Source organism: Macrosteles quadrilineatus, unplaced genomic scaffold, assembly GCF_028750875.1.
Source record: "Macrosteles quadrilineatus isolate MER2022 unplaced genomic scaffold, UCM_ALF_1.0 Scaffold_8__2_contigs__length_117827958, whole genome shotgun sequence".
In the NCBI taxonomy this organism is placed as follows: domain Eukaryota; kingdom Metazoa; phylum Arthropoda; class Insecta; order Hemiptera; family Cicadellidae; genus Macrosteles; species Macrosteles quadrilineatus.
Window position 1 is genome coordinate 9,412,552 of NW_026542601.1, and position 22,199 is coordinate 9,434,750.

The following is a 22,199-nucleotide window of genomic DNA, read 5'->3' on the forward strand; positions in this document are numbered from 1 at the left end:
CAATGCTGTTCTGTTCTGGACTGGACTGGTTGACTGGTTCTGTTCTGAGTCTTCTTCTGCTTCTCTTCAGTCATCACTCACTTCCACTTTTTCACTTCAACCTAAACCGACGTCACATTTACCACGGCCGCCTTTACGGTCTACGGTTATCCTATATATATATATATATATAAAATAATACAAGTAAAGTAATAATACAAGTAAAGTTTGAATACTTGCTACTTCGATCTGAGAATCGGTACACACAAAAACGTTTAATATTTACGGAATAACTAAGTTCTGCGTCAAAATTAAGTTCTAGACCAGTGGTATAGCTAGGAAAAATCTATTTTCGCCATAATATAAGTACGAACTTTTGAAAATTTAACATTCTTGTCATCATGGGCCTGCTACCCATACCCAGTGCTGTGCTCAGGCATGGAGTGCTCCGTTCCCCCGGAGACCAAGTCCGCTTGAGGGGGCGTAGCTGGACAAATTTTATCTCGCAATAACAGCTCTGTGCCAGCCATCACCTGCTTGTCCCGTGGACCCAGATGAAGACCATGCCTGTGTAGCATGTACGATCCATTGAGGCCAAGGAGACAAACAAGGTTTTTATTAGCAGTAACGAGAGACTCTAATTATTTGCTATTGATTGAGTTAACAGTAGGGATTAATGATGGTTGATCATGCCGTGAGGGCAATCCACCATCGTCACCCGCGTAGTCTGCGCCACCTTCAGCACCCTGCCTAGATATGCTTCTACCATGTCCGGGACTAACAATATCATTGGTACCACCTAACAAAACTAAACAATCACTATCATACATACATGAGATCCCCCTCCAAGACCTAATTAGGTTTTGCATTAGGTTTTACTAATACCCAAACACAGAATTTGTGATTTAATTTTTCGTTAAGAAGTTTTTAAGAATCAGAGAAGTCTAAGAACGTCCTTGGCTATCTGCAAGAGCTTTTACTGTTGGTCGTGATTTAGTTGTATCAGACAAGTCAGTTCTTTTTTTGTAGATTTATTTTGTTTTGTTTTGTGTTTCCCTTGTTTTGTGTAAGTTCGGCAGACTTTTACTGGTGGAATCACCTGCCTTGACCGTGTCAATTTCTGGCTCACACTTACATTAGGCTTACTTGAATAATTACTGATACCTCTATTTACCTTACACAAACTTCAGGGATCGATATGACACGAAATCTATTTCTACTTAAAACAAAACTAACTTGTTTGGAGGTTCAACTGGTAACGCACAGCTATGCTTTCCCTTATTGACAACCTGCCATTTACCATTACAACCTTTTTTTAACTGAATTTTTAAGTTAACAGGTTTTCTACTGCTGACGGGCATCTTGTCACTACTACTACACTGCTATACATGAGACAATTTCTGTATTTTGAACGATGAAATTTGACTTATATTTTTCTTATATGTTTTGGCTGGGATGAATTGCCCAAACCATTCATTAATGTTAGTTTTTAGACGCAATTCTGGATTGACTACAATAGCCAAAGCTAATTATTTTTGTATCAATTAATACACATCTGTGAATGATTGCTCATGTTCACCCAAAAGCAGAGCTACGTCAAGTACTATAGGTATAGTGTCAATGGTACTATACAGTGTGGTTGGTACCTGAGAGGGAGTCAAAGTGGAAGGCAGTGTTAGACTCAACATCAAACATTCAAACGACTCCAATGGGTGCCGCTTTTCTCACCCCCACTAGAAATACTGTTATTAATACAGCAAAATGCAGACTGAACTGTTTTATACCTAGGTCTGTTAACATGTTTTGAACATCAAACTACTGATCATATCATTTGGTTGGATGGATTTGGATTGGCTTCTTTTCTCAGGTTTTTTCATACCACTCGACAGTTGGTAGAATTCGTACGAGGTTGGTCCAAAGCACTGAGCTATAATTCTAACTGGAGGTAGCACTGAATGTCAAAGATGCGTGTCGCCAGCCGCCATGTTTGCGTGAGTCTGGTGTCATAAGAAGCCATATTATTGCTATAACTATTATTATACTTGGCTTAAAATACCTACTTTGTATGGTCGCCATTTCAAAGAAAATTATTAAAGTATTAAAAGTATTCAAGTATGACAAAAATACTCACTGCTATACCAACCTAGTTATAAGAAGCCATGTCATTGCTATGATAAGAAAACTTACTGCTATACCAACCTAACAAAATCAGCGACACGCTTTTGACAGACTTCTGCCATGGCAGTGCTACCTCCAGTTATAATTTTAGCTCAGTGGTCCAAAGCGTCTACATTCAAAGTCAAATTTTAATTACTGTAAAACCATAGACTAATTAACCATCACCACACAAGTAGACTTCTCATTCATGGTCACCGGAGTGGCCATGACCATAGCCTCCGACTCATCCCATTGTTAATATTGAAGCTCGTTTCCACGTCTATTTCATGTTGGGGACACTGATCACTAGTGACGATGAAACTTTAATTGTTTCTGTTAAGCCCTAACATTTCACTAACCCCACGGCCACCTTTAATTTCAGGCCGCGCGGCTTCCGAAGTGACAACGTTTTTGCAAGTAGTGTTGTAAAAGATGTTTTGTACGGAGGAAGCTAATGGTTTTTTTTTATTTTTTAAGAATCTGAAAGCTTTAGGAACTGGGCTAGGAAAATATTGTCTCCACTTTAAATGTACTGAAATAGATTTTCAATTTATATTGTTTTGGGTTTCAATGCAATTCTGCATGTTTTATGTTCAATCTTTTAACCAATCTATGTTCATAAATTTAAATGAATAGTTCGCGAATTAATGAGCTGTCTGCCATGTTACCTCATGGGACGTCTCTGATGCCACACAACACTACCTGTGACCATTGCAACGTTGCCAATTCTACCAGGCTGCGGCCAGCGGCCTGGACCAGGAGTTGTAAGGCGGCCGTGGGCAGTTAGCAGGTGGTTGGAGTGGCTCCTTGACTTAGTGGCACCATAGATAAAACATACTCCCTTAGTAACCTTGTGTTGGTTAGTCTATGGTGGCACTCCCCTCAGAAACTGGTGCACTGGGTATACAAATCGAAACATTTACTAATATTATTTTCAATATTAATAGAACAGTTTTAAACGCGTTATTGTATCGTAATATTAACTAATTTATATAGTGAGGATATCAAAATGTTTAACCAGCGTGAATAGCTCAATTCCGGCACCAAATGCTAAAAGAAGCTGTAATCCCTTCTTGCTTTCTGGTTTGAGTGGAAAAAACAACTGTACTGTAGAACAGTAGAACCTTGTTTGGTAAAAAGAGAATAGAGACGAAACGAATAAAAAAGTGAAATAGGAATAGGGCACAGTGTTGCCAAAAAGCGGGTAATTACCCGAAAAGCGGGTAATTTAGTTACCTGGGGGTAATGCTGCGGGTAATGGCAAATATGCGGGTAAAAAGCGGGTAAATGACAACTGATCAAATATTATTTGTTTTTCGTATTATTACTTATATTATTTCACTAGAAGAAAAATATTTCCCTGTGTTTTTTTTCAATTAAAATTATTTCACAGACTTTTTATTGTTTTACACTACTTCTCTTAATCTTCATCAGTTTGGTTCAGTTCTCACTCACTCAGTCACTAGTAGTGTAGATATAAAGTCAATGCGAGTAGGCTACAGCGTTCAGTCGGTTCGGTTCGGTTCAGTTTCAGTCAGTACGGTTGTTTGTAGTCTTTTCTTTTGGATTGGAGTGGAAAAACTTTTGGTTGCCTGGCCTTAAATGCCTGATCCGTGATCCTGATCTCACTTCTCACTATACTACAGTCAACGCTGATACCATGGTGAAGGAAAATACCGTACTAGTCTATTTCTAAAGACGATGAAAAACATAAAACAGGGGAATAATAATGTTGATCGGTTATAATAACTATTTTCTCCCTAAAACTAATAAAAAATAAAATTTTTAACAGTACTTACTCATTATTAAACAAGTATATGACATAGGCTATCATAAAAAAACCAAATCATTGTAGGACTAATGTAATTATTTTTTAAGGTCAGTAAGATTGGAAATTTCATTATGAAGGTTAATTACAAGTCTCAAGTCCTATATTTAGTTCTTTACTACATCTTAATTTGTGGGATTACTCAAAACTAATTTATCAGGGTTTTTATTCGTTACTTTTAGACAGGCAAGAGTGTTAAAAGGGAATTTTTGGTTTGTTGAGGGTAATTTTTAGAAAAAGCGGGTAATTCTTTGCTTTGGAGGGGGTAATTGGGCCATAGTGGATTGGCAACACTGATAGGGCATAATATTTACAGTTACAGTGTTACGGCTAGGGATTTGCTTTTTATGAGAAAGTTTGAAGATTAATAGCTTAACAAATAATCAATCTTAATACAATAATTAGGTGTGCTTTTTAATTGTTATCAGTTTGTGTACTAGTTTTAATAGTGCGAATTTGTCTGTATTCTTAAGGGTTTATTATAGGCCCTAATTCTTCTAGATGGCCTCAATTGACTCAAATCACAGCTAAGGTTTGTTTAAGAAGCAATGAAAACATTATCTGAGATAGGTAATAGGCCTAGCTCTGCATTTACTTCTTGTAAAGAATGTTTTTTTCCAATTCTTACACTATCATATTTTTTACATAAACGGCCTAGTTTATGGGCCTCCAAAAAGTAGAAATACACCATTTGATTGTAATCCCTAACCCTCTTTGATCCAGGTATTACCACCAGTAACTATGCCTTAGTTTATATGAGGCCCTAACTAACTTATGTCTTTCTTCATCTTAATCCGTACAAATTCCAATTACAATATAGGCCCAATGTTTTAGGCGGAAAGGTAAAAATGTACAGCACCCTAAAACACACTTCCTGAAGTGTGTAGGCCTAACTTTAATGGTGTAAAAAGTTTATAAACGTTAAAACATGGGGTCTTGGTGAAACAGTAAGTTAGGCCTAACTTATTGGTGGAAAGGGGCCATACACATATTACGTAACACACTTTTTTGTCATTTTTAACCCCCCCCCCCATGTTACGCACTGATAACGCAGCCTAACGCTATGCCATACCCCCTCCCCTCCCTTAAGTACATTACGTAATATGTGCTTATGGCCCCAAACTAAACACTAAATAAGAGGCCCTAAGTCTTAGCTAGGTAAAATATCACTGCCTCAGCAAATCTGCAGACTAGGGAAATGTAATTTGTCTGATTAACTTAATAATTTAAACCCTAGGTCTAACGAAACATAAACTTTTATAAATCTACATAAGTTAGCCTAGCCTAAGTTCTATGAATTTGAACGGAGGGTGTTTTGGCCTCTGGGGACCTTAAAACAAAAAAGTAAGCTACATAAGTTAAATCGGTTCCGGGTCAACTAACTTAACCATTACAACAGGTTGGTTGGGTTGGTGTGTAATAGATGTCAAACTATAGTGTAGGGTAGTGTTTTTGCCAATAGGTTCTTGTCATCGCAATGGTCAGAAGTTACATTTCTTGTTGCCAACCAGTCTTACAGGCCTAATACTGTAAGGTGAAAATGTGTCTGCGCTGGTAAATAACTTAGGCTAGGTACCGGTATTTCTTGTCTACCACAATAATTTATTTGTCAGGTATTTTAGCGAATTTCCCTATAGGGAAGTAGCTATTACCGTAGGTCTCATGGTAAGACCTGGGCGCGGGACCGATTTACTTTTTCATTTTGATGTCCCCAGAGGCCAAAAACACTAATCGTTCAAATTCATATATATATATATATATATTTATATATGTGTCCGTTAGCGCGATAACTCGAGCAAAAATGATCCGATTTCGATTAAATTTGGTATAAACGTGTAAACCTACGTTTATTCGAACGGGTTCGCGAACCAGCATGATCGGACTATGGGAACGGGGGTTTATGGGGGGTATTATGGGGTAAAAATGAGGTTTTCCCATTTTTTACCATAAAAATAAAAAATTTTGCAATTTCTTTTTAAACCGTTTTGTAGAGCTTAAAAAATAAATAATTTAGTATACTCAAGAGCTGTTGTATGCCTAACGGTCCCGGAGAAAATTAAAAAATAGTGTAATTTAAAATTCCCATGTTATTCTTATGGAGAAAATGAAAATTGTTGTAGTTTACTTGTTTATGGATATACATTGATAAAACTTGGCAAATTTATTTATTTCATCCTATACTATTGACATATAGTCAAAAAACACTTGTTACCTTTCCCGTAGCAGCAAACCTAAGCACTTGTTATTTAAACAGGGGATAAAAATATGTCTTATTTATGGAAATATTTGAGCAAAAATGTAATAAGACGAGTTGAAATTCGCTTAGTCTGCAGGTTTGCTGCGGCGGGGGTATTTATTTGTTTTGGTTGTGTTAAAAAACAACCCAATCTTTAAATTAATTGACAGGCAAGACTTTAATTTTACGCTTAGCTATACCATTGTTCGACTGGCACTAAGTTAAACTGGTTATCACAATCACTTGTTTCCTATTCCTAGGTGAAAACCGGTGAAACAATAAAGTACAACTTCATATCATCAGCAGTTGGCATCATCGCTTTTTTGTTTGAAAGCTGTAAACGACTTCCTATCTCCTAGGCAGGACAATCATTTACCGTACAGCTTTCAAAAAAAGTCACCTACCTGCATTTTTTCCAAATGATATAAAAATTGCTCATACTGTCTCAATGTTTAAGTGTAAGCTTTACAATTACTTAGCTACCATACAATTTCCTAAACAAAACTTTTGTTAATAACTGTATAACATTTTTCAGGCTTAAGGTTACGTTTGGATGAAAATTAACTGTGTTTGTTTTTCACTGGAATAACTGACAATAGAAATGGCAGGTCGTAAGAAGAAACCTAACCTAAAGATAATCGTCTCAGATGATGTGCCACCTGTTTTGTAAGTACCTATCACGGAATTACACAGTGTCCTGTAGCTTAGCCATTGTGCATCAAAGAAACAGTGAGTCTGTATGCTCTGGTGGTGGTCAAATTGATTTTGCTTTTTTTAACTGTCTCAAATTTGTTGTAGATGTATTTATTTCATCTCAACTTGGCAAAAGCTTATTTTTACAAGTTTTATTAGTAATCAACACAACAGTCTAGATCTAAGGTATCTGTAGCAGTGTTAAGACCTTATAAATTAAGAATGAAGCTTATTTTAATTTTGTTTGCACTCGCCTTTATCCATTGTCTGAATAATCTGTTATTTAAATAGATGCATTTGCTAATCCATAGCTTCATAATAGACTATGCATATTAGGAAAGTTACCGAAAAGTTTAGGTAACAGTCCTAATTACCTTTACTCCTTATATTTTTGGGTCGCTGAACACATTGATATGTTTTCTAACAAATATTAGCCTATGCCCAAAACATTGTTCTATTTTGAAAAAAAACTTGAAAATTTATTATTTTATTGAAATTAGGCCAACATTACATAACGCCTTAGAAGGAGTGCTTCTACAGGCAGGCAGGTAAATTGTCAAAAGATACATTGTGTAGGCCTACAGAATACAATCAACAAGTAAAATAATTTAGGTTATACAGTATATGCAAAATTTACAAAGTTATATCAATGCCAAAATGCTGTAACAATTGTCTAACAGGTAAGACAGTTAGTGTAACCGGAACTTTTTAAATGATTCTACCTCTTTCAGTGATAAAGGAAGCTTATTATATAGTTTGACACCCATATAAAAAGTACTCTATTCATAAACAGCAGATTTGTGTATGGGGTGATGCAACACAGAGCTCATGGGCCTAAAGCTGTATTGCGAGTTAGTTCTTTTAGCGAATTTCCCTATAGGGAAGTAGCTATTACCGTAGGTCTCATGGTAAGACTTAGGCCCGGGACCGATTTACTTTTTCATTTTGATGTCCCCAGAGGCCAAAAACACCATTCGTTCAAATTTTTATATATGTATATATATATATATATATATATATATAGATATATATATAGATTTATATATATATGTGTCCGTGAACACGATAACTTGAGTAATTTTTATCCGATTTTGATGAAATTTGGTTTGAAGGTGTAAGGCGGGATAAACTTGAATGAGTTCGCGATCTAGCATGATCGGACCATGGGAACAGGGTTTTATGGGGGGTTTTATGGGTTAAAAATTGGGTTTTCTCACTTTTGACCCTCAAAACACAAAATTTCCCAATTTTTCTCTAAACCTTCTTAAAGAGCTTAAAAAAACAAACAATTCAGTATATCAAAGTGTTTTTGTACGGTTATTGGTTACGGAGAAAACTAAAAAAATTGTAAATTTAAAATTCCCATGTTATTCTTATGGAGAATATTGTAAAATGTTGTAGTTTGCTTGTTTATGGATATCTTTTGATCAAACTTGGCAAATATATTCATTTTCTACTAAGCAATAATTATTTTACTTAAAACACACACTTTATTGGTTTCCTTGTAGCAGCAAACCTAGGTACTCGTTAAACCTAATGTTATTTAAATAGATCGATTGAAAATCAATTCAGCCAAATGGAAATTCGCTTAGACGGCAGGTTTGCTGCGGCGGGGGTATTTTCTTAAAAAATAAAAGATTTTTTGACAAAGATTAAAGTGTTGAATATATACAAAGAGGGAACAGGTAAATCTTCATTCTTTTAAACAAATTTCTACACAATGTTCTTGGACTTACTTGTGCAATAACTCTTATAGGCCTAATTCTCTTTTGTATTTTAAATGTTATTTTACTAATCTATGGCATTTCCGCAGAACTCAATATCATAGCAATGTTAGAGTTCACGTATTCAAAGTATACCATTATCTGAGTGTTTCATCTGTTAGGTATTTTATTTTAGAAAGCACTAATAAAGTAACGTTGGAAAATTTGATATATGACCCTAACTACCTGGAATTACTCATAAACTTTTTCTGGTAAAACATCCTGAACTTGTAGTAAATCCTTTCTACTTTAATTTTACAAAGGATGTCTTCTTCACAAAAAACCATAATTACCAAGATTTAGCCCAAAAACTTCAAAAATTGACCAAATTTTGAAGTTTTTCATTTTTAGCAACCCAAAAAAACATAAAGATAATGGTGATTAGGACTGTACCTAAACTTTCCGCTAACTGCCACATATATTCCTATGCCTAGAGGCTTTAGAGCTGTGCCACTGTGACCATATCATCTAATATATTTCTGTTGATTAATTTATTTAGCGTAAAAACTGAAAAATATACCCTAAATAGAACGCATGACAAACAATTTAAAGCTTAGGTAATAACTTAGGGCTGTGAAACAGGGTGTCTAGTAGTCGGGAAAATCGGGAAAGTCGGGAATTAGTATTGAATTTCAAAATGGTCTTGAAAAGTCGGGATTTAGTCTTAAATTTGATTTCAAAGTCTGGAATTTTCGTGATTTTGCCGCGATCGTCGTCTTGCGTTTACGTAGCTGCGAAAACCAATGATGATGATACCTGCTCGGCCGCGGGAAATGTTCATGATTTTGCCGCGATCGCGGACGACGACGATGACGTTTCCGTGACCGCGGGAGATGACGATGACGTTTCCGTGACCGCGGGAGACGACGATGACGTTTCCGTGACCGCGGGAGACGACGATGACATCTGCTCAGCCGTGGGAAATGTTCATGATTTTGTCACGATCGCGGACGACGACGATGACGTTTCCGTGACCGCGGGAGATGACGATGACGTTTCCGTGACCGCGGGAGATGACGATGACGTTTCCGTGACCGCGGGAGATGACGATGACGTTTCCGTGACCGCGGGAGATGACGATGACGTTTCCGTGACCGCGGGAGACGACGATGATATCTGCTCGGCCGCGGAAACGTTCATGATTTTGTCGCGATCGTGGGAGATGACGATGACGTTTCCGTGACCGCGGCAGACGACGATGACGTTTCCGTGACCGCGGGAGACGACGATGACATCTGCTCGACCGCGGGAAATGTTAATGATTAGGTCGCGAATGCGGACGACGACGATGACGTTTCCGTGACCGCGGGAGACGACGATGATATCTGCTCGGACGTGGGAAATGTTCATGATTTTGCCGCGATCGCGGACGACGACAATGACGTTTCCGTGACCGCGGGAGACGACGATGATATCTGCTCGGCCGCGGAAATGTTCATGATTTTGTCGCGATTTTGGGAGATGACGATGACGTTTCCGTGACCGCGGGAGACGACGATGATATCTGCTCGGCCCCGGGAAATGTTCATGATTTTGTCGCGATCGTGGACGACGACGATGACGTTTCCGTGACCGCGGGTGACGACGGTGACGTTTCCGTGACCGCGGGAGACGACGGTGACGTTTCCGTGACCGCGGGAGACGACGATGACATCTGCTCGACCGCGGGAAATGTTTATGATTTTGTCGCGATCGTGGAAGATGACGATGACGTTTCCGTGACCGCGGGAGATGACGATGACGTTTCCGTGACCGCGGGAGACGACGATGACGTTTCCGTGACCGCGGGAGACGACGATGATATCTGCTCGGCCCCGGGAAATGTTCATGATTTTGTCGCGATCGTGGGAGAGATGACGATGGCGTTTCCGTGACCGCGGGAGACGACGATGACGTTTCTGTGACCGCGGGAGACGACGATGACGTTTCTGTGACCACGGGAGACGACGATGACATCTGCTCGACCGCGGGAAATGTTCATGATTTGGTCGCGAATGCGGACGACGACGATGACGTTTCCTCGAACGCGGTAGATGACGATGACGTTTCCGTGACCGCGGGAGACGACGATGATTTCTACACGGCCGCGGGAAATGTTCATGATTTTGCCGTGATCGCGGACGTCGACGATAACGTTTCCGTGACCGCGGGAGACGACGATGACATCTGCTCGACCGCGGGAAATGTTTATGATTTTGTCGCGATCGCGGAAGATGACGATGACGTTTCCTTGACCGCGGGAGACGACGATGACGTTTCCGTGACCGCGGAAGATGACGGTGATGTCTAAACAGCCGCGGGAAATGTTCATGTCTTTTCCGCGATCGCGGACGACGACGAGACGTTTCCGTGACCGCGGGAGACGACGATGACGTTTCTGTGACCGCGGGAGACGACGATGCCATCTGCTCGACCGCGGGAAATGTTCATGATTTGGTCGCGAATGCGGACGACGACGATGACGTTTCCTCGACCGCGGTAGATGACGATGACGTTTCCGTGACCGCAGGAGACGACGATGATGTCTACACGGCCGCGGGAAATGTTCATGATTTTGCCGTGATCGCGGACGTCGACGATAACGTTTCCGTGACCGCGGGATATGACGGTGATGTCTAAACAGCCGCGGGAATTGTTCATGATTTTGCCGCGATCGCGGACAATGACGATGACGTTTCTGAGACCGTGGAAGACGACGATGATGTCATTGATGTCTACAAGGCCGCGGGAAATGTTCATGATTTTGCCGTGATCGCGGACGACGATGATCACATTTCTGTAACCGCTTTTTTTTTTTTTTTTTTTTTTCTTCCTTGACACCGTACCCACCTCTCGGTATACCGGTGTAGCAGTACCTTTTCCATTTGTTTCGTGCAGACTCCGTTTATTTATTGATTGATTGATTGTTATTTATTTTTTTTGTGCTCCTTTTTTTATCATTTTGACTTTTTCTCTTTTTTTTTTTTTTTTTTTTAATTATAACAGTTTGAACATAAACTATATTGGAATAACAACTTGCTTAATTATCTAACAATCTTGAATGACTTAATTATCTTGAGTAACAATCTTGAAAAGTCTGGAATTAGTCTTGAATTTTGTAATAGAAATAAACTAGACACCCTGAATACAACATGATAATTTAAATACTTTTCTAATATACTTTTTAGAACACCACCAAGGAATCTTGACAAGAGGACGAATATCACAATCGGAGAACAAACTTTTGATGTTGAAGCAGACGATTTGGAAAAAATTTGCGATTTGGGAAGAGGTGCCTATGGCATTGTGGAAAAAATGAGACATATTCCCTCTGGTACTATTATGGCTGTGAAGGTAAGATTGGATATGTTAGTTCAAACTTAAGTAGCAAGCGCATAAGATTATTGAACCGAAGCAATATCGGCATGTGATCAAAGGTGGTTGGAGGGCTCTGTATATTTTAACATCCGAACAAAGCATGTAATTAATATTTTACTTAACCCTCTTCCCACCAACAGTATGCCTACATCACTAATTACTCTATAAACAACATCAACACAAAGGAGGGTAATTCAATTGTTATGTAGTTTAGAATGTTTAAAAGTGGGGTGTTATAACTTGTAGATTGAAGAGTGATGTTAAAAGACCAGTGCAGTTGCTTGTATTTTCTTTTATGTATTTCATCAATTATCAACACTCTAAATAGGAGAGATGGCTTATGACAGTTCTGTGTAGTAATAATTTTTTACTTTGAAAGACGGCACAATTGTGCAGTGCAACATTTGTAAGGCCTGTTTAAAACATTTGATGACTCAACAAGGGGGCTCCATGCTCATTTAAAATATCTAAAAAGTTAAAAATCTGAATCATAAAATACTATAATCCCTGGATCGGCTTAGACAAATCCTGAAATTCTGGGATAAATTAAAGTCTCCCGATATGGATACCCCTAATTACCAGCCACTCAGCAAAGAAATCAGCACAAGCTTGTCTAGTAATAAGTAAGTTGTCAGTAAGAAATAGTCCAAATATTTTTAATCTTTCAAAACAGGACCCAGCTGAAGCTGATTTTACTGAGAACAAAGCGTTTGTCTCATTCATTCAACACTCGTATACCGATTGTGTTGGCGTCACAAAAATCCAATTTAATACCATAATAACATTTTGTGTGAAAAAAAACCTTTTAACAAAATGTTTCAAGGAACTTTTGCAGTACTTAATTTCTAAAGGAATAAGGCGTTTAGACTACTGCTGGCTAGAGCATTTGCTTCATTGGTTCTACCAGTACCATTTTCCAACCAATCGGCAGAGTATACTTCCTTTACACACGGAATGCTAAGCGTTAACTTCAGGCTAGGCTACTGTCAGAGGTTTTAACGAACAAAGTATTTTGTAGAGGATAGCGGCCACTGTGAACACTCAAGAACAGAAGCGGTTGCTGATGGACCTAGACATATCCATGAGGTCCTCAGACTGTCCGCACACTGTACAGTTCTACGGGGCTTTGTTCCGCGAGGGCGACGTCTGGATCTGCATGGAGGTGATGGACACAAGTCTAGACAAGTTCTATGCCAAGGTGTATCGACACGGCCGAGCGATACCGGAAAATATTCTGGCTAACATCACATTGGCGGTGGGTACATAATGTTAACAAAGATAGAATTCTTCATTGAAGTAAATAATAGTCAGTTAATTAGAATTAGGGCAATAATAAAACTTGAATAAATAAGTTTAGTTAGACATTGACCTAACGGAAGTCATATTGATTTGTCATCATTATGGGTTAGTGAAATGAAATAAAATTTTGAACTATGCTTCTGTATGGTAAATGAGTGCAATCCTTGTTAACAATCATGTAGGTCTTGTCAAATTTCATTTACTTTTAAAGTGTTATTCTAGTTAAATGAATCACTATGTTTAAAAACCATTGCTTGTCATTTGATATTTTAACCCAAAAGTAAAGCACATTTTTTAAATGCTGTGAGACCCGGTAGTGTATTGTTTTAGCATAATTATAAAATGCCTAATACTGTGTCTACAAGATGATGGAAGAATTGTTGAACATATTTGTATTATCTTTTTCTTTCATAACATTATCGGTGCCAAAAAAAGCTTTGCTTAAAAATTCAATTTGGTAAATTTTTCTTTTATATTTATTTTACAAGTCTTCATGATATGGTACCGTAACCCCTAACATCAAAACAAAGCGACCTCCCCGTTATCTGATATCAGTAACCAAGGTAGTCTCGGTCCAAGTAAACCTCATTCCCGACTCACCATTTAAAGAGATGTAATAGAAGTTGTGTTACATTAAAATTGTCATGTTGGTACCACTGTGCAGGTTGTAAGCGCACTGCACTATCTGTACAGCAAACTGAGAGTGATACATAGAGATGTGAAGCCGTCAAACATTCTGATGAACCGACGAGGCGAAGTGAAGATGTGTGACTTTGGCATTTCTGGCTACCTAGTGGACTCTGTGGCCAAGACAATAGACGCCGGCTGCAAACCTTACATGGCGGTCAGTACAGAAGTAGTTTTCCTACAGTAGTCATGATTACCTACCTAAACCTTACATGGCGAGTACAACACATCCGCTACATAGTAATGTCACATGAAAACAATATGTGCTTTCATAATTTGATTATCCTCAGGGAAGGTCAGACAACCCAGGAGGTTAAATAATTAACAGCACTGTAGTAAATATGGGTTGTATAACTATTTCATATTTTTATGATGGTGATAACCATTATAAAATCGTCTGGATTACCACCATTTTTCCTTGTCATACAGCTGTCATTATATACATTTAATTTAATTTTAGTATATTTCTTTTGTTCTAATCTTGAACATAGGCTATATTAAGTTATGTTAAAATCCATTCATTTTTTAATTCAGTTTAAGCCTTTTAAGAATCCAGTCCTTATATTTATTAGCTTATTGATTTACAGCCAGAGAGGATAGACCCACAAGGTAACCCGTCGCAGTACGACATCCGCAGCGACGTCTGGTCTCTGGGTATCTCGCTAGTGGAGCTCGCCACAGGCAAGTTCCCCTACTCCAGCTGGCTGACTCCCTTTGAACAGCTCAAGCAGGTGGTGAAGGACGACCCTCCTAGACTGCCCGAGGGGAGGTTCTCATCAGACTTCCACAACTTTATCGAACAGTGGTGAGTTGGGAGACTAAAATGTCAAGTGCAAAAACCAGGATAGTGGATTTAAGTTTATTAGTGTTGTGCATCATGAGTGAAAAGTTAAAAACATTAAAACGTAAACCTACAGACTTTTGACATTATAGTATTAAAATTTGTTCCCATGTTTTAAGTTTTTTTTTTCCAGTAATGTAAAAATTCAGGGTCTCTACTCTTCCCTGAAAAATCATCCATTTTAGTCTTGAGTCATTAAATAACTAACCTGACGTAACTTTTAGTTAAAGGTTTTACCGGTAGCAAACAGGTTTTAACCTGATGAGTAGTTTTCTAAAACATATCAATAATTACTCACTCAAATTAAAAATCTGAAGCCTACCTAATTATGTAACTGGAACGACTACTGTGACCAGTATTAACATGTTGGACAAAACAGTTACAAAAAACACTAGTGCGCATGCACAGCATTTGTGCATGCAGACGGTCGTGACAATACTAAGTTTCTAAGTGTTTTACCTGTGCTGCAGCCTACAGAAGGACTACACATTGAGGCCCAACTACACACAGCTGTTGGCTCACCCTTTCTGCAGTCAGCAGCGAGAGCGGACCACAGACATCACAGACTTTGTGGGAGAGATACTCGACCTTCCTGACTCTCCGTGACCCACGACTGACTGGTACCAGGTGAGACGAACCGGACGAATTGTCGATTCATGTGTAGGGTTTTTAAACACATAATAATAAATCCTTAACGTATATTGTCTGGCCTGGTCGGACCCTGAAGACCAGTTTTTAGTGTTAGTGACCAAGGAATCCTTAGTTCCTCACACTTTGCAACATTCTCGCTACACGATCGGGAATATTGTATGTGTAAATGTTGCGTACCTGTGATAGGCCTACAAAACTAAAAGTATTTCTGTGTTAAATGTATATGTCATATTTCCTGGACTATAGTGTTTAAAAATGGTAGCTTGCCGAAGCTTGTGGCATGTTGAAGGTTAAAAATTTGGAACTGATGGCAGATAATATAAATCGAATTAGTCAATATTGCAGTTACGGGGCTACTACAATGAATTTCATTAATATTTGTCTAATCATCATCACAATCAATCCTCATCTTTTGCGGAGACACTGTATTTTCGAGTTGAGTAATTTCCACAGAGATCTTTTGCAAGAGAATCTCAAAGGAGAATTGTGTGTGAAAAGCTCTAGTCTATTAAGTTTACAAAGTTCTCATTGTGTACAGGTTAATAAACTACTTTATTGTTTCAACAATTTTTAATAAATATGGAAATGCGTACTTGTGTGAATTAACAGTTAGCATGTTTGGTGCAGGTACTCATAGACTCATGGCGCGCTCTGCAGTGGAGATCCTACACAGGTCGCCGCACCGACTAAATCTCCAAACACTAGACGGGCTTTTCTACAAAAGCTACACTTAAACTGCAAATATTGTTGACATAGCGTAAAGGTTAAAGACACAACATATTTAGATTATTAACTCTACAAGTGGCACGGATTAAAAACTATAAAAAGATGCAGCCCACGATTACTGAGATTAGTTGAAGGCAAGAATATACAGATTTTTATGATCAATTATCAATATTAATCATATCAATTATTTATGATGGGGACACCACTATGTGAGTATTTTAACCAGATAATTGATGGAATTAAAGGAATACTTATTTAACTTTAAAAACTAAGCAATCTATAAAGGCAAGATTTTGTTTTTGCTCTTTTATGATTGTGCCTGCAAATTAGTTAGATTAACCTATTAAAAAGGTTAAAATATGCATCTGAATATATTTTTGAAAATTATTTCTCCTATTGTGAATAATAAATATTTTGATTCATAATTTTGTTTGAAACAATCTGTATAATCAAGATTTTTAAATTTTAACTATTTACCACTTTCATCTAACTAGCTTGAGTAATTCATTGCCACATTTGGTAAGTGCTACGTTGTTGTATTAATCATCTCTAAATATCAGTAAAAGTGAGGTTGAAAAACCCTGTATTTCTTACCTAGAGTTAATTGTAGATTTCATGGCGTACCCTGGATAGACAAGTAAAAACCTATACTCTCGCTCAGGTAAAGAAAGTTAGCATTTTGCAAAGCCCCAAATAGTACATGGTCCTAAGTGCTGAAACACCTGTACAATCAAAGTTTTGCCAGGTTAGTATACAATATAGTTGAGTTTTTATATTGTATAGAAATAAACTTTCAGTTGACGTAGTATTAGTGCAATTAAACACCAGGTAGTTAAGTAAATTAATGTAAACAATTTAGGTCCATTCTTTCAGCGCCTAACATTTGCTAGTCATTTTTGTTTTAGTTTTACACGTTTATATTCCTGATGTTGTATTGAAATTTAACAGGGTGAAAGAGATGTTATATTTGTTCGGTATAAAATAAGTATGGTAATGCTTAGTGTAAATTGTACTGGTTTAGTTAATAGTTATTATGAATGGTATATTTTTGCAAATTTAGTGCGATAGTACTTTTACTTGGATCAAATTAATTAATTAAAAAGTTAGTTTCAAAACACCTAAACAAGTTTTTGTTTTGTTAATATTCGTCTCGCTACACTGATGTGTAATGACCTGTTTTTGTTGCATGTTTATCTCCTGTAAAAATCTATCATTCATTATGGCAACGCAGAGGATACGCGTCCGGTAACCGGACGTGGATTAGGCGCCCGGCAGTTACTGTCATAACCTTACTTAACCAACCAAACTTGCTGATAGTGAAAAAAATCAAATGAAGGTTCAATTCTCTTCATAACATAAAATTATAAATACCAAAAATTCTAACAAAAGATGTACAGTTAAGAAGAAATTACATTCAAAGCAAAATCTGTGACAAAAAGTTAAAGTTACCGATGAGTTTTGAACCGGGGACCTCTCGCATATCAGTCGAGCACTCTATCCACTACACCACGAACACTGATGGCTGAATGTCGTATCATTGTGGTAATGGCGTTCCGGGACCCCCTACCGGACGCCTAATCCACGTCTGATTACTGGACGCCTAATCCACGTCTGGTTACCGGACGCGTATCCTCTGTGTTATGCGCAAATGAATGTTTACTATATGAAAGTAATGTTTACCATTTTTTTGGATTTTGCAAACGTAAAAAAACAAATATTGAAACATTTGTTATTTTTTATCAACTGTTTCAATTTTCAACAACTGAAGCAAATAAATCAAAGGCATAACCTAAAAGATTCTATGAATTTTGTAATGAAGAAAATAATTATTCTTTGTAGTGTAGCGAAAAATAATGTTCAAAACACAAGTGAAGGTGGTTCTATACATATTCTCGACCATTTAAAGTGCTTGATAAATCTCGCACTTCAAGCATGGTCTCAAATATGTATTGACTCACTTTCTACTCTAGTTATGAAATATACTATTATTTTTTTTGCACTCTCAATGATTTTGGCATATTGTTGTTGAATTAAATCATTTCATCTTTGCAATCAGGTTGCACGGTTGCAGGCTTGCCTATTAAACAGAAATATTGAAATTCTCAAAATTATAAAACTTATTTTTTTAGTTGATAAATTTAATATTATAGTTTTTTTTTATTCTGTAGGATCCTATTTATACCAAATCTTTACAACTTCACTATATTTTAAGTATGATTTTATCAACTTCATATTTGTACAAATCAGTAAATCCAGTACATGAATGATCAACACTAGGATATATTTTGTGCCTATTAGGCTAGTTTTAGCTTTGACACATAAGTTAGATGTAGAGGCCGAGTCTAGAACCTTAGGAAGGCAAATTTAGCATGTTAATTGTTGTGTAAATAGGTTAATATTTTCTTTTGTTAAGTTTTGTACAGATCAAATAACAATGCATCACATAAAATGTTTACTCAAAAACATTACGCTGAAATCTGATACCATCCGACTTGCCTGCATGTATAAAGTATATTTTTAATGTAAGATAGTAAAGTAATCTTGTAAAACATTTTATAATTTTAAGAAATCTTCAAACATGTATGTTTATTACTAATCAGCCATTTATAATTTGTTTTACCTGCAGGGTTATGTGTAAATAATAAAATGTTTGAGCTGAATTGTAGTTTTATTGGTCATGTTTTATGGCCCAACACAAAGCACTTAAAATCCAAGGCATCACAATTTGGGCTCAGAAAACCGTATATACCAACTCCAATGTTCCCTTTGTCCAGCCCAATACATAGGCCTAACAACGGAAACACTCCGAAAACGCATGAAAGGCCATCGACATGATGTAAAAACTAGCAAGGAAAAACCAGTTGCACAACATGTGCTATCCCACCAACTTAAATTTGACGACTGTTTCACTACAAGAGCGCTAAAATCGTTGTAAAAAAAAATCAGTTCAATAGTTCAATGCTCAGAAAATGGGAATTGGGTTACTTACTAGTTTATTGCCAATTCCAGAACCACACCAAACCTCAACATTAGAAGATATCCTTCTATCCTCACCCTCACGGCTAACTTTTAAGGATTTAATTACGTGTACAATTTTTGTGTGTATATAATTTATTTGTGCTGCAACTCTTCTGCAAACTATCAGGTGAGTTAGCTGTGTCCTCTCCATCTTATACCATTCATTAATCTAAGCTAAATGCTTTTTCATGAAAACATTACCTTCATGTTTTTAAGGTAAAAATTAAAGAAGCTGCTAATTAAAGCTTTAGTAGCCTATAAATTTTATGACTTTTTGCACTTGCCTATGTTGTAATGCGATTTTGACAAAATACTAGGGTGTTGATACTCAACTCACAACTAAAATAAAATGGGTTTCTACATTTATTTATTAAATATCTTTATTATTGCCAACCATTTTTCTTTGGGTATAAATACTGTAAACCTTCCAAAGTCTTTAAGACAAAATAAATAATAAGTGTTTGAATCACTTCAACAAGAAAATAACATATGAATAAATAGTTATGATCTTCGCAGGAGTAAAGTAACATTCAACTTCTTCAAGATAGGCCTAATACACAATTATTTTGTTATCTTCAGGAGCTAAATTTGTCCATCATGAGTATAAATTTGTTCTTCATTGCTATTCAGTAGGTATAAATAGGGCAAGAAAATCAAACTTAGTTTAGGACAATTTTCTAACTGAAGGAAATTTAAATGTAAGAGGACTTGCAACATAAATAGTCTTTTATACGGAAAATAATCAGGGAATGGTTGCCTGTCGGATGAGGAGTTGACTAGTTGAGCTTTACGATGTTGTACCATGAACATGGACTCTGTACACGCACGTGTAGTTGGGGTGTCCGTAGTTTTTCAAAAATCGAAACTCTACTACGTCAACTGGCTCTTTGACAATCTGAAATGTGACAACATTATTACATTAGGCTAGTTTGTTTCTCGACTATTACCCAGAGGTCAATAGGACCACTTATTTTTTGTTTGGATATAAAAACCAATGTATCTACATATAAAACATTTTTACAACAAAGATTTTTAAGGAAAGCAGGCGTAATAAGCTGCATAACACCGCAGTTTGTCTTGTCTACAAACTTCATAAGCGGGAATGCATCTCTTTTCGGGATTCTACTGGTCTGTTGCAAGCCGATGCTGTGTGCCGAGTCCAAACTTGTCTCATCCATCGGCTATTAACTCACGGAGAACCAAAATGGATGGAGAGACTTGTGACACATGGAGCAATTGCTCAACGGGGCACAAGTCAGGACACCCTCCTCCACTTTCCAAAAGTTAATTTGGAAATAGGGAGGAGGGAGTTCTCCTATTTTGGCCCAACAATTTACAACAATCTCCCTCATCAGTTCAAAAGTCTTTCTGTCTTATTAAAAAAAGGTCAATACGTATTGTAGAACATGATTGTAATTTTTAAAAATTGGTGTAAATACTGCTTCTTTTAATACAAAAATGTTGTTGCTATGATGCAACTAGTTTCGACTTCTCACGAAGTCATCTTCGGGCGTCTAGGGGATGTCACAATCACTTCATCAGAAGGTCCTCAATACACATATTGTACATTTATACACAAACACAGAAACAATTAAAAGGTAATTTTTTTTATGTACCTTTTAATTGTTTCTATGTTTGTGTATAAATGTACAATATGTGTATTGACAACCTTCTGATGAAGTGATTGTGACGCCTCAAGCTTCTTTCCAAAAGCTTGGCTCAATCAAAAATCTCAGACTCGCAAACCTCTTGTACGGAATTTTGAAAAATTAGATTTCACTGACAGCATTTTTAAATAAGGAGGGTATGATTTGGAGAGAGTGTTGTCTCCAGGCCCACCCTTACAAACATCTTGAAGACCTAGATGTTCTATGTACTCTATGTTGGATCCGCTATTATATAATTAATGGTACAAAAATACATCTCAAGTTACATATAATCATTTGTAAATATGTAGCCTTAAACGTAAGATAGAAAATTAAAAATGACAAAATAAGCTATGAGTTGTGCAACAAGAGTGACCAAAGAAATATTTGATTATGAAGTTCGACTATATTTACGTTAAGAATTAAAACTCACAAAGCTATCAACAGCAAAAGATTGTCTCCATGGTCCTGAAGTCTTATATTCAAACTCTCCCAACAATAGTCCACTGTCAAAATCACCTTCTTTCCCTCGGTGAACCTGAGTAAACAGAAGATTTTCAGAACATATGGAATACCCTCCAAGCTAAATGGGGGTGCAGGGAAATGTTTGCATGAATTAACGTGAAAATTTAACATTTCTACGTATCTTTTAATAAATTTTCTGATCATATTTGCTTGTAAATAGTCCATATATAATTTACGTATTCTAGAAAGTTGTAACAGGCCAAGTCTCCCTGCACAACCTCTTGGGCCAAAATCTTAGCTCAATTTCAAAAGTGTACTAACTAAACAATTTGTCAACACAAATCTGCCAACCAGCTCCCCATTTTGTCTGATCTCAGAGTCAGTCACTCTCTTTCTCTGACTCGTTCAAAGTCAGAAATCACAGTTTCATTGTTAATCACTTCTTTATTTAACGGAAGCTAAAATACTCTAAAATATTTACAAAATGTTATGTTATCAAATACTTTTTAAATTCCAATACATTTAAAATGTGAATATTAAAAAAAATTTTAATGGGTGCACACTTGTTGTGTCGCCCAGTTAACATGTTTTTTTTTGCCCTCTGATATCCCCAGATACGCTGAATGAGGAAGGTATGTGTCTATGAGATACATACCCACATCTGGAATATCCGAGGAGCTGAGCTGATATCTCCAGATAAGATTAGTGAGGAAGGTATGTGACTAAGAGACTATAAGATACATACCCACATCTGGAATATCCGAGGAGCTGAGCTGATATCCCCAGATACGATGAGTGAGGAAGGTATGTGACTAAGAGACTATAAGATACATACCCACATCTGGAATATCTG

At 37.1% G+C, this 22,199-nt stretch overlaps 1 protein-coding gene and 1 long non-coding RNA gene across 3 annotated transcripts; one reads left to right on the forward strand and one right to left on the reverse strand.

Moving 5' to 3' along the window:
* The first annotated feature begins 4,266 nt into the window (after positions 1 to 4,266).
* Positions 4,267 to 17,534, forward strand: LOC129001548 (dual specificity mitogen-activated protein kinase kinase 6). The gene is made up of 8 exons (XM_054428875.1): positions 4,267 to 4,496; positions 6,736 to 6,866; positions 11,824 to 11,989; positions 13,032 to 13,268; positions 13,977 to 14,156; positions 14,587 to 14,804; positions 15,311 to 15,467; positions 16,119 to 17,534. The coding sequence occupies exons 2-7, from the start codon at positions 6,802 to 6,804 to the stop codon at positions 15,444 to 15,446; spliced, it is 1,002 nt and encodes a 333-aa protein (XP_054284850.1). The 5' UTR covers positions 4,267 to 4,496; positions 6,736 to 6,801; the 3' UTR covers positions 15,447 to 15,467; positions 16,119 to 17,534.
* A 2,310-nt stretch (positions 17,535 to 19,844) lies between these two features.
* On the reverse strand, positions 19,845 to 22,147 carry LOC128999248 (uncharacterized). Of its 2 annotated transcripts, none has more exons than XR_008491259.1 (3): positions 22,092 to 22,147; positions 21,315 to 21,419; positions 19,845 to 20,130 (listed from the first exon to the last, which is right to left on the reverse strand). It is a non-coding gene; the product is annotated as an uncharacterized LOC128999248 (long non-coding RNA). The 2 variants fall into 2 exon arrangements; XR_008491258.1 differs by lacking the exon at positions 22,092 to 22,147 and adding an exon at positions 22,002 to 22,077 and having other exon boundaries at positions 19,847 to 20,130.
* Between the last annotated feature and the right edge of the window lie 52 nt (positions 22,148 to 22,199).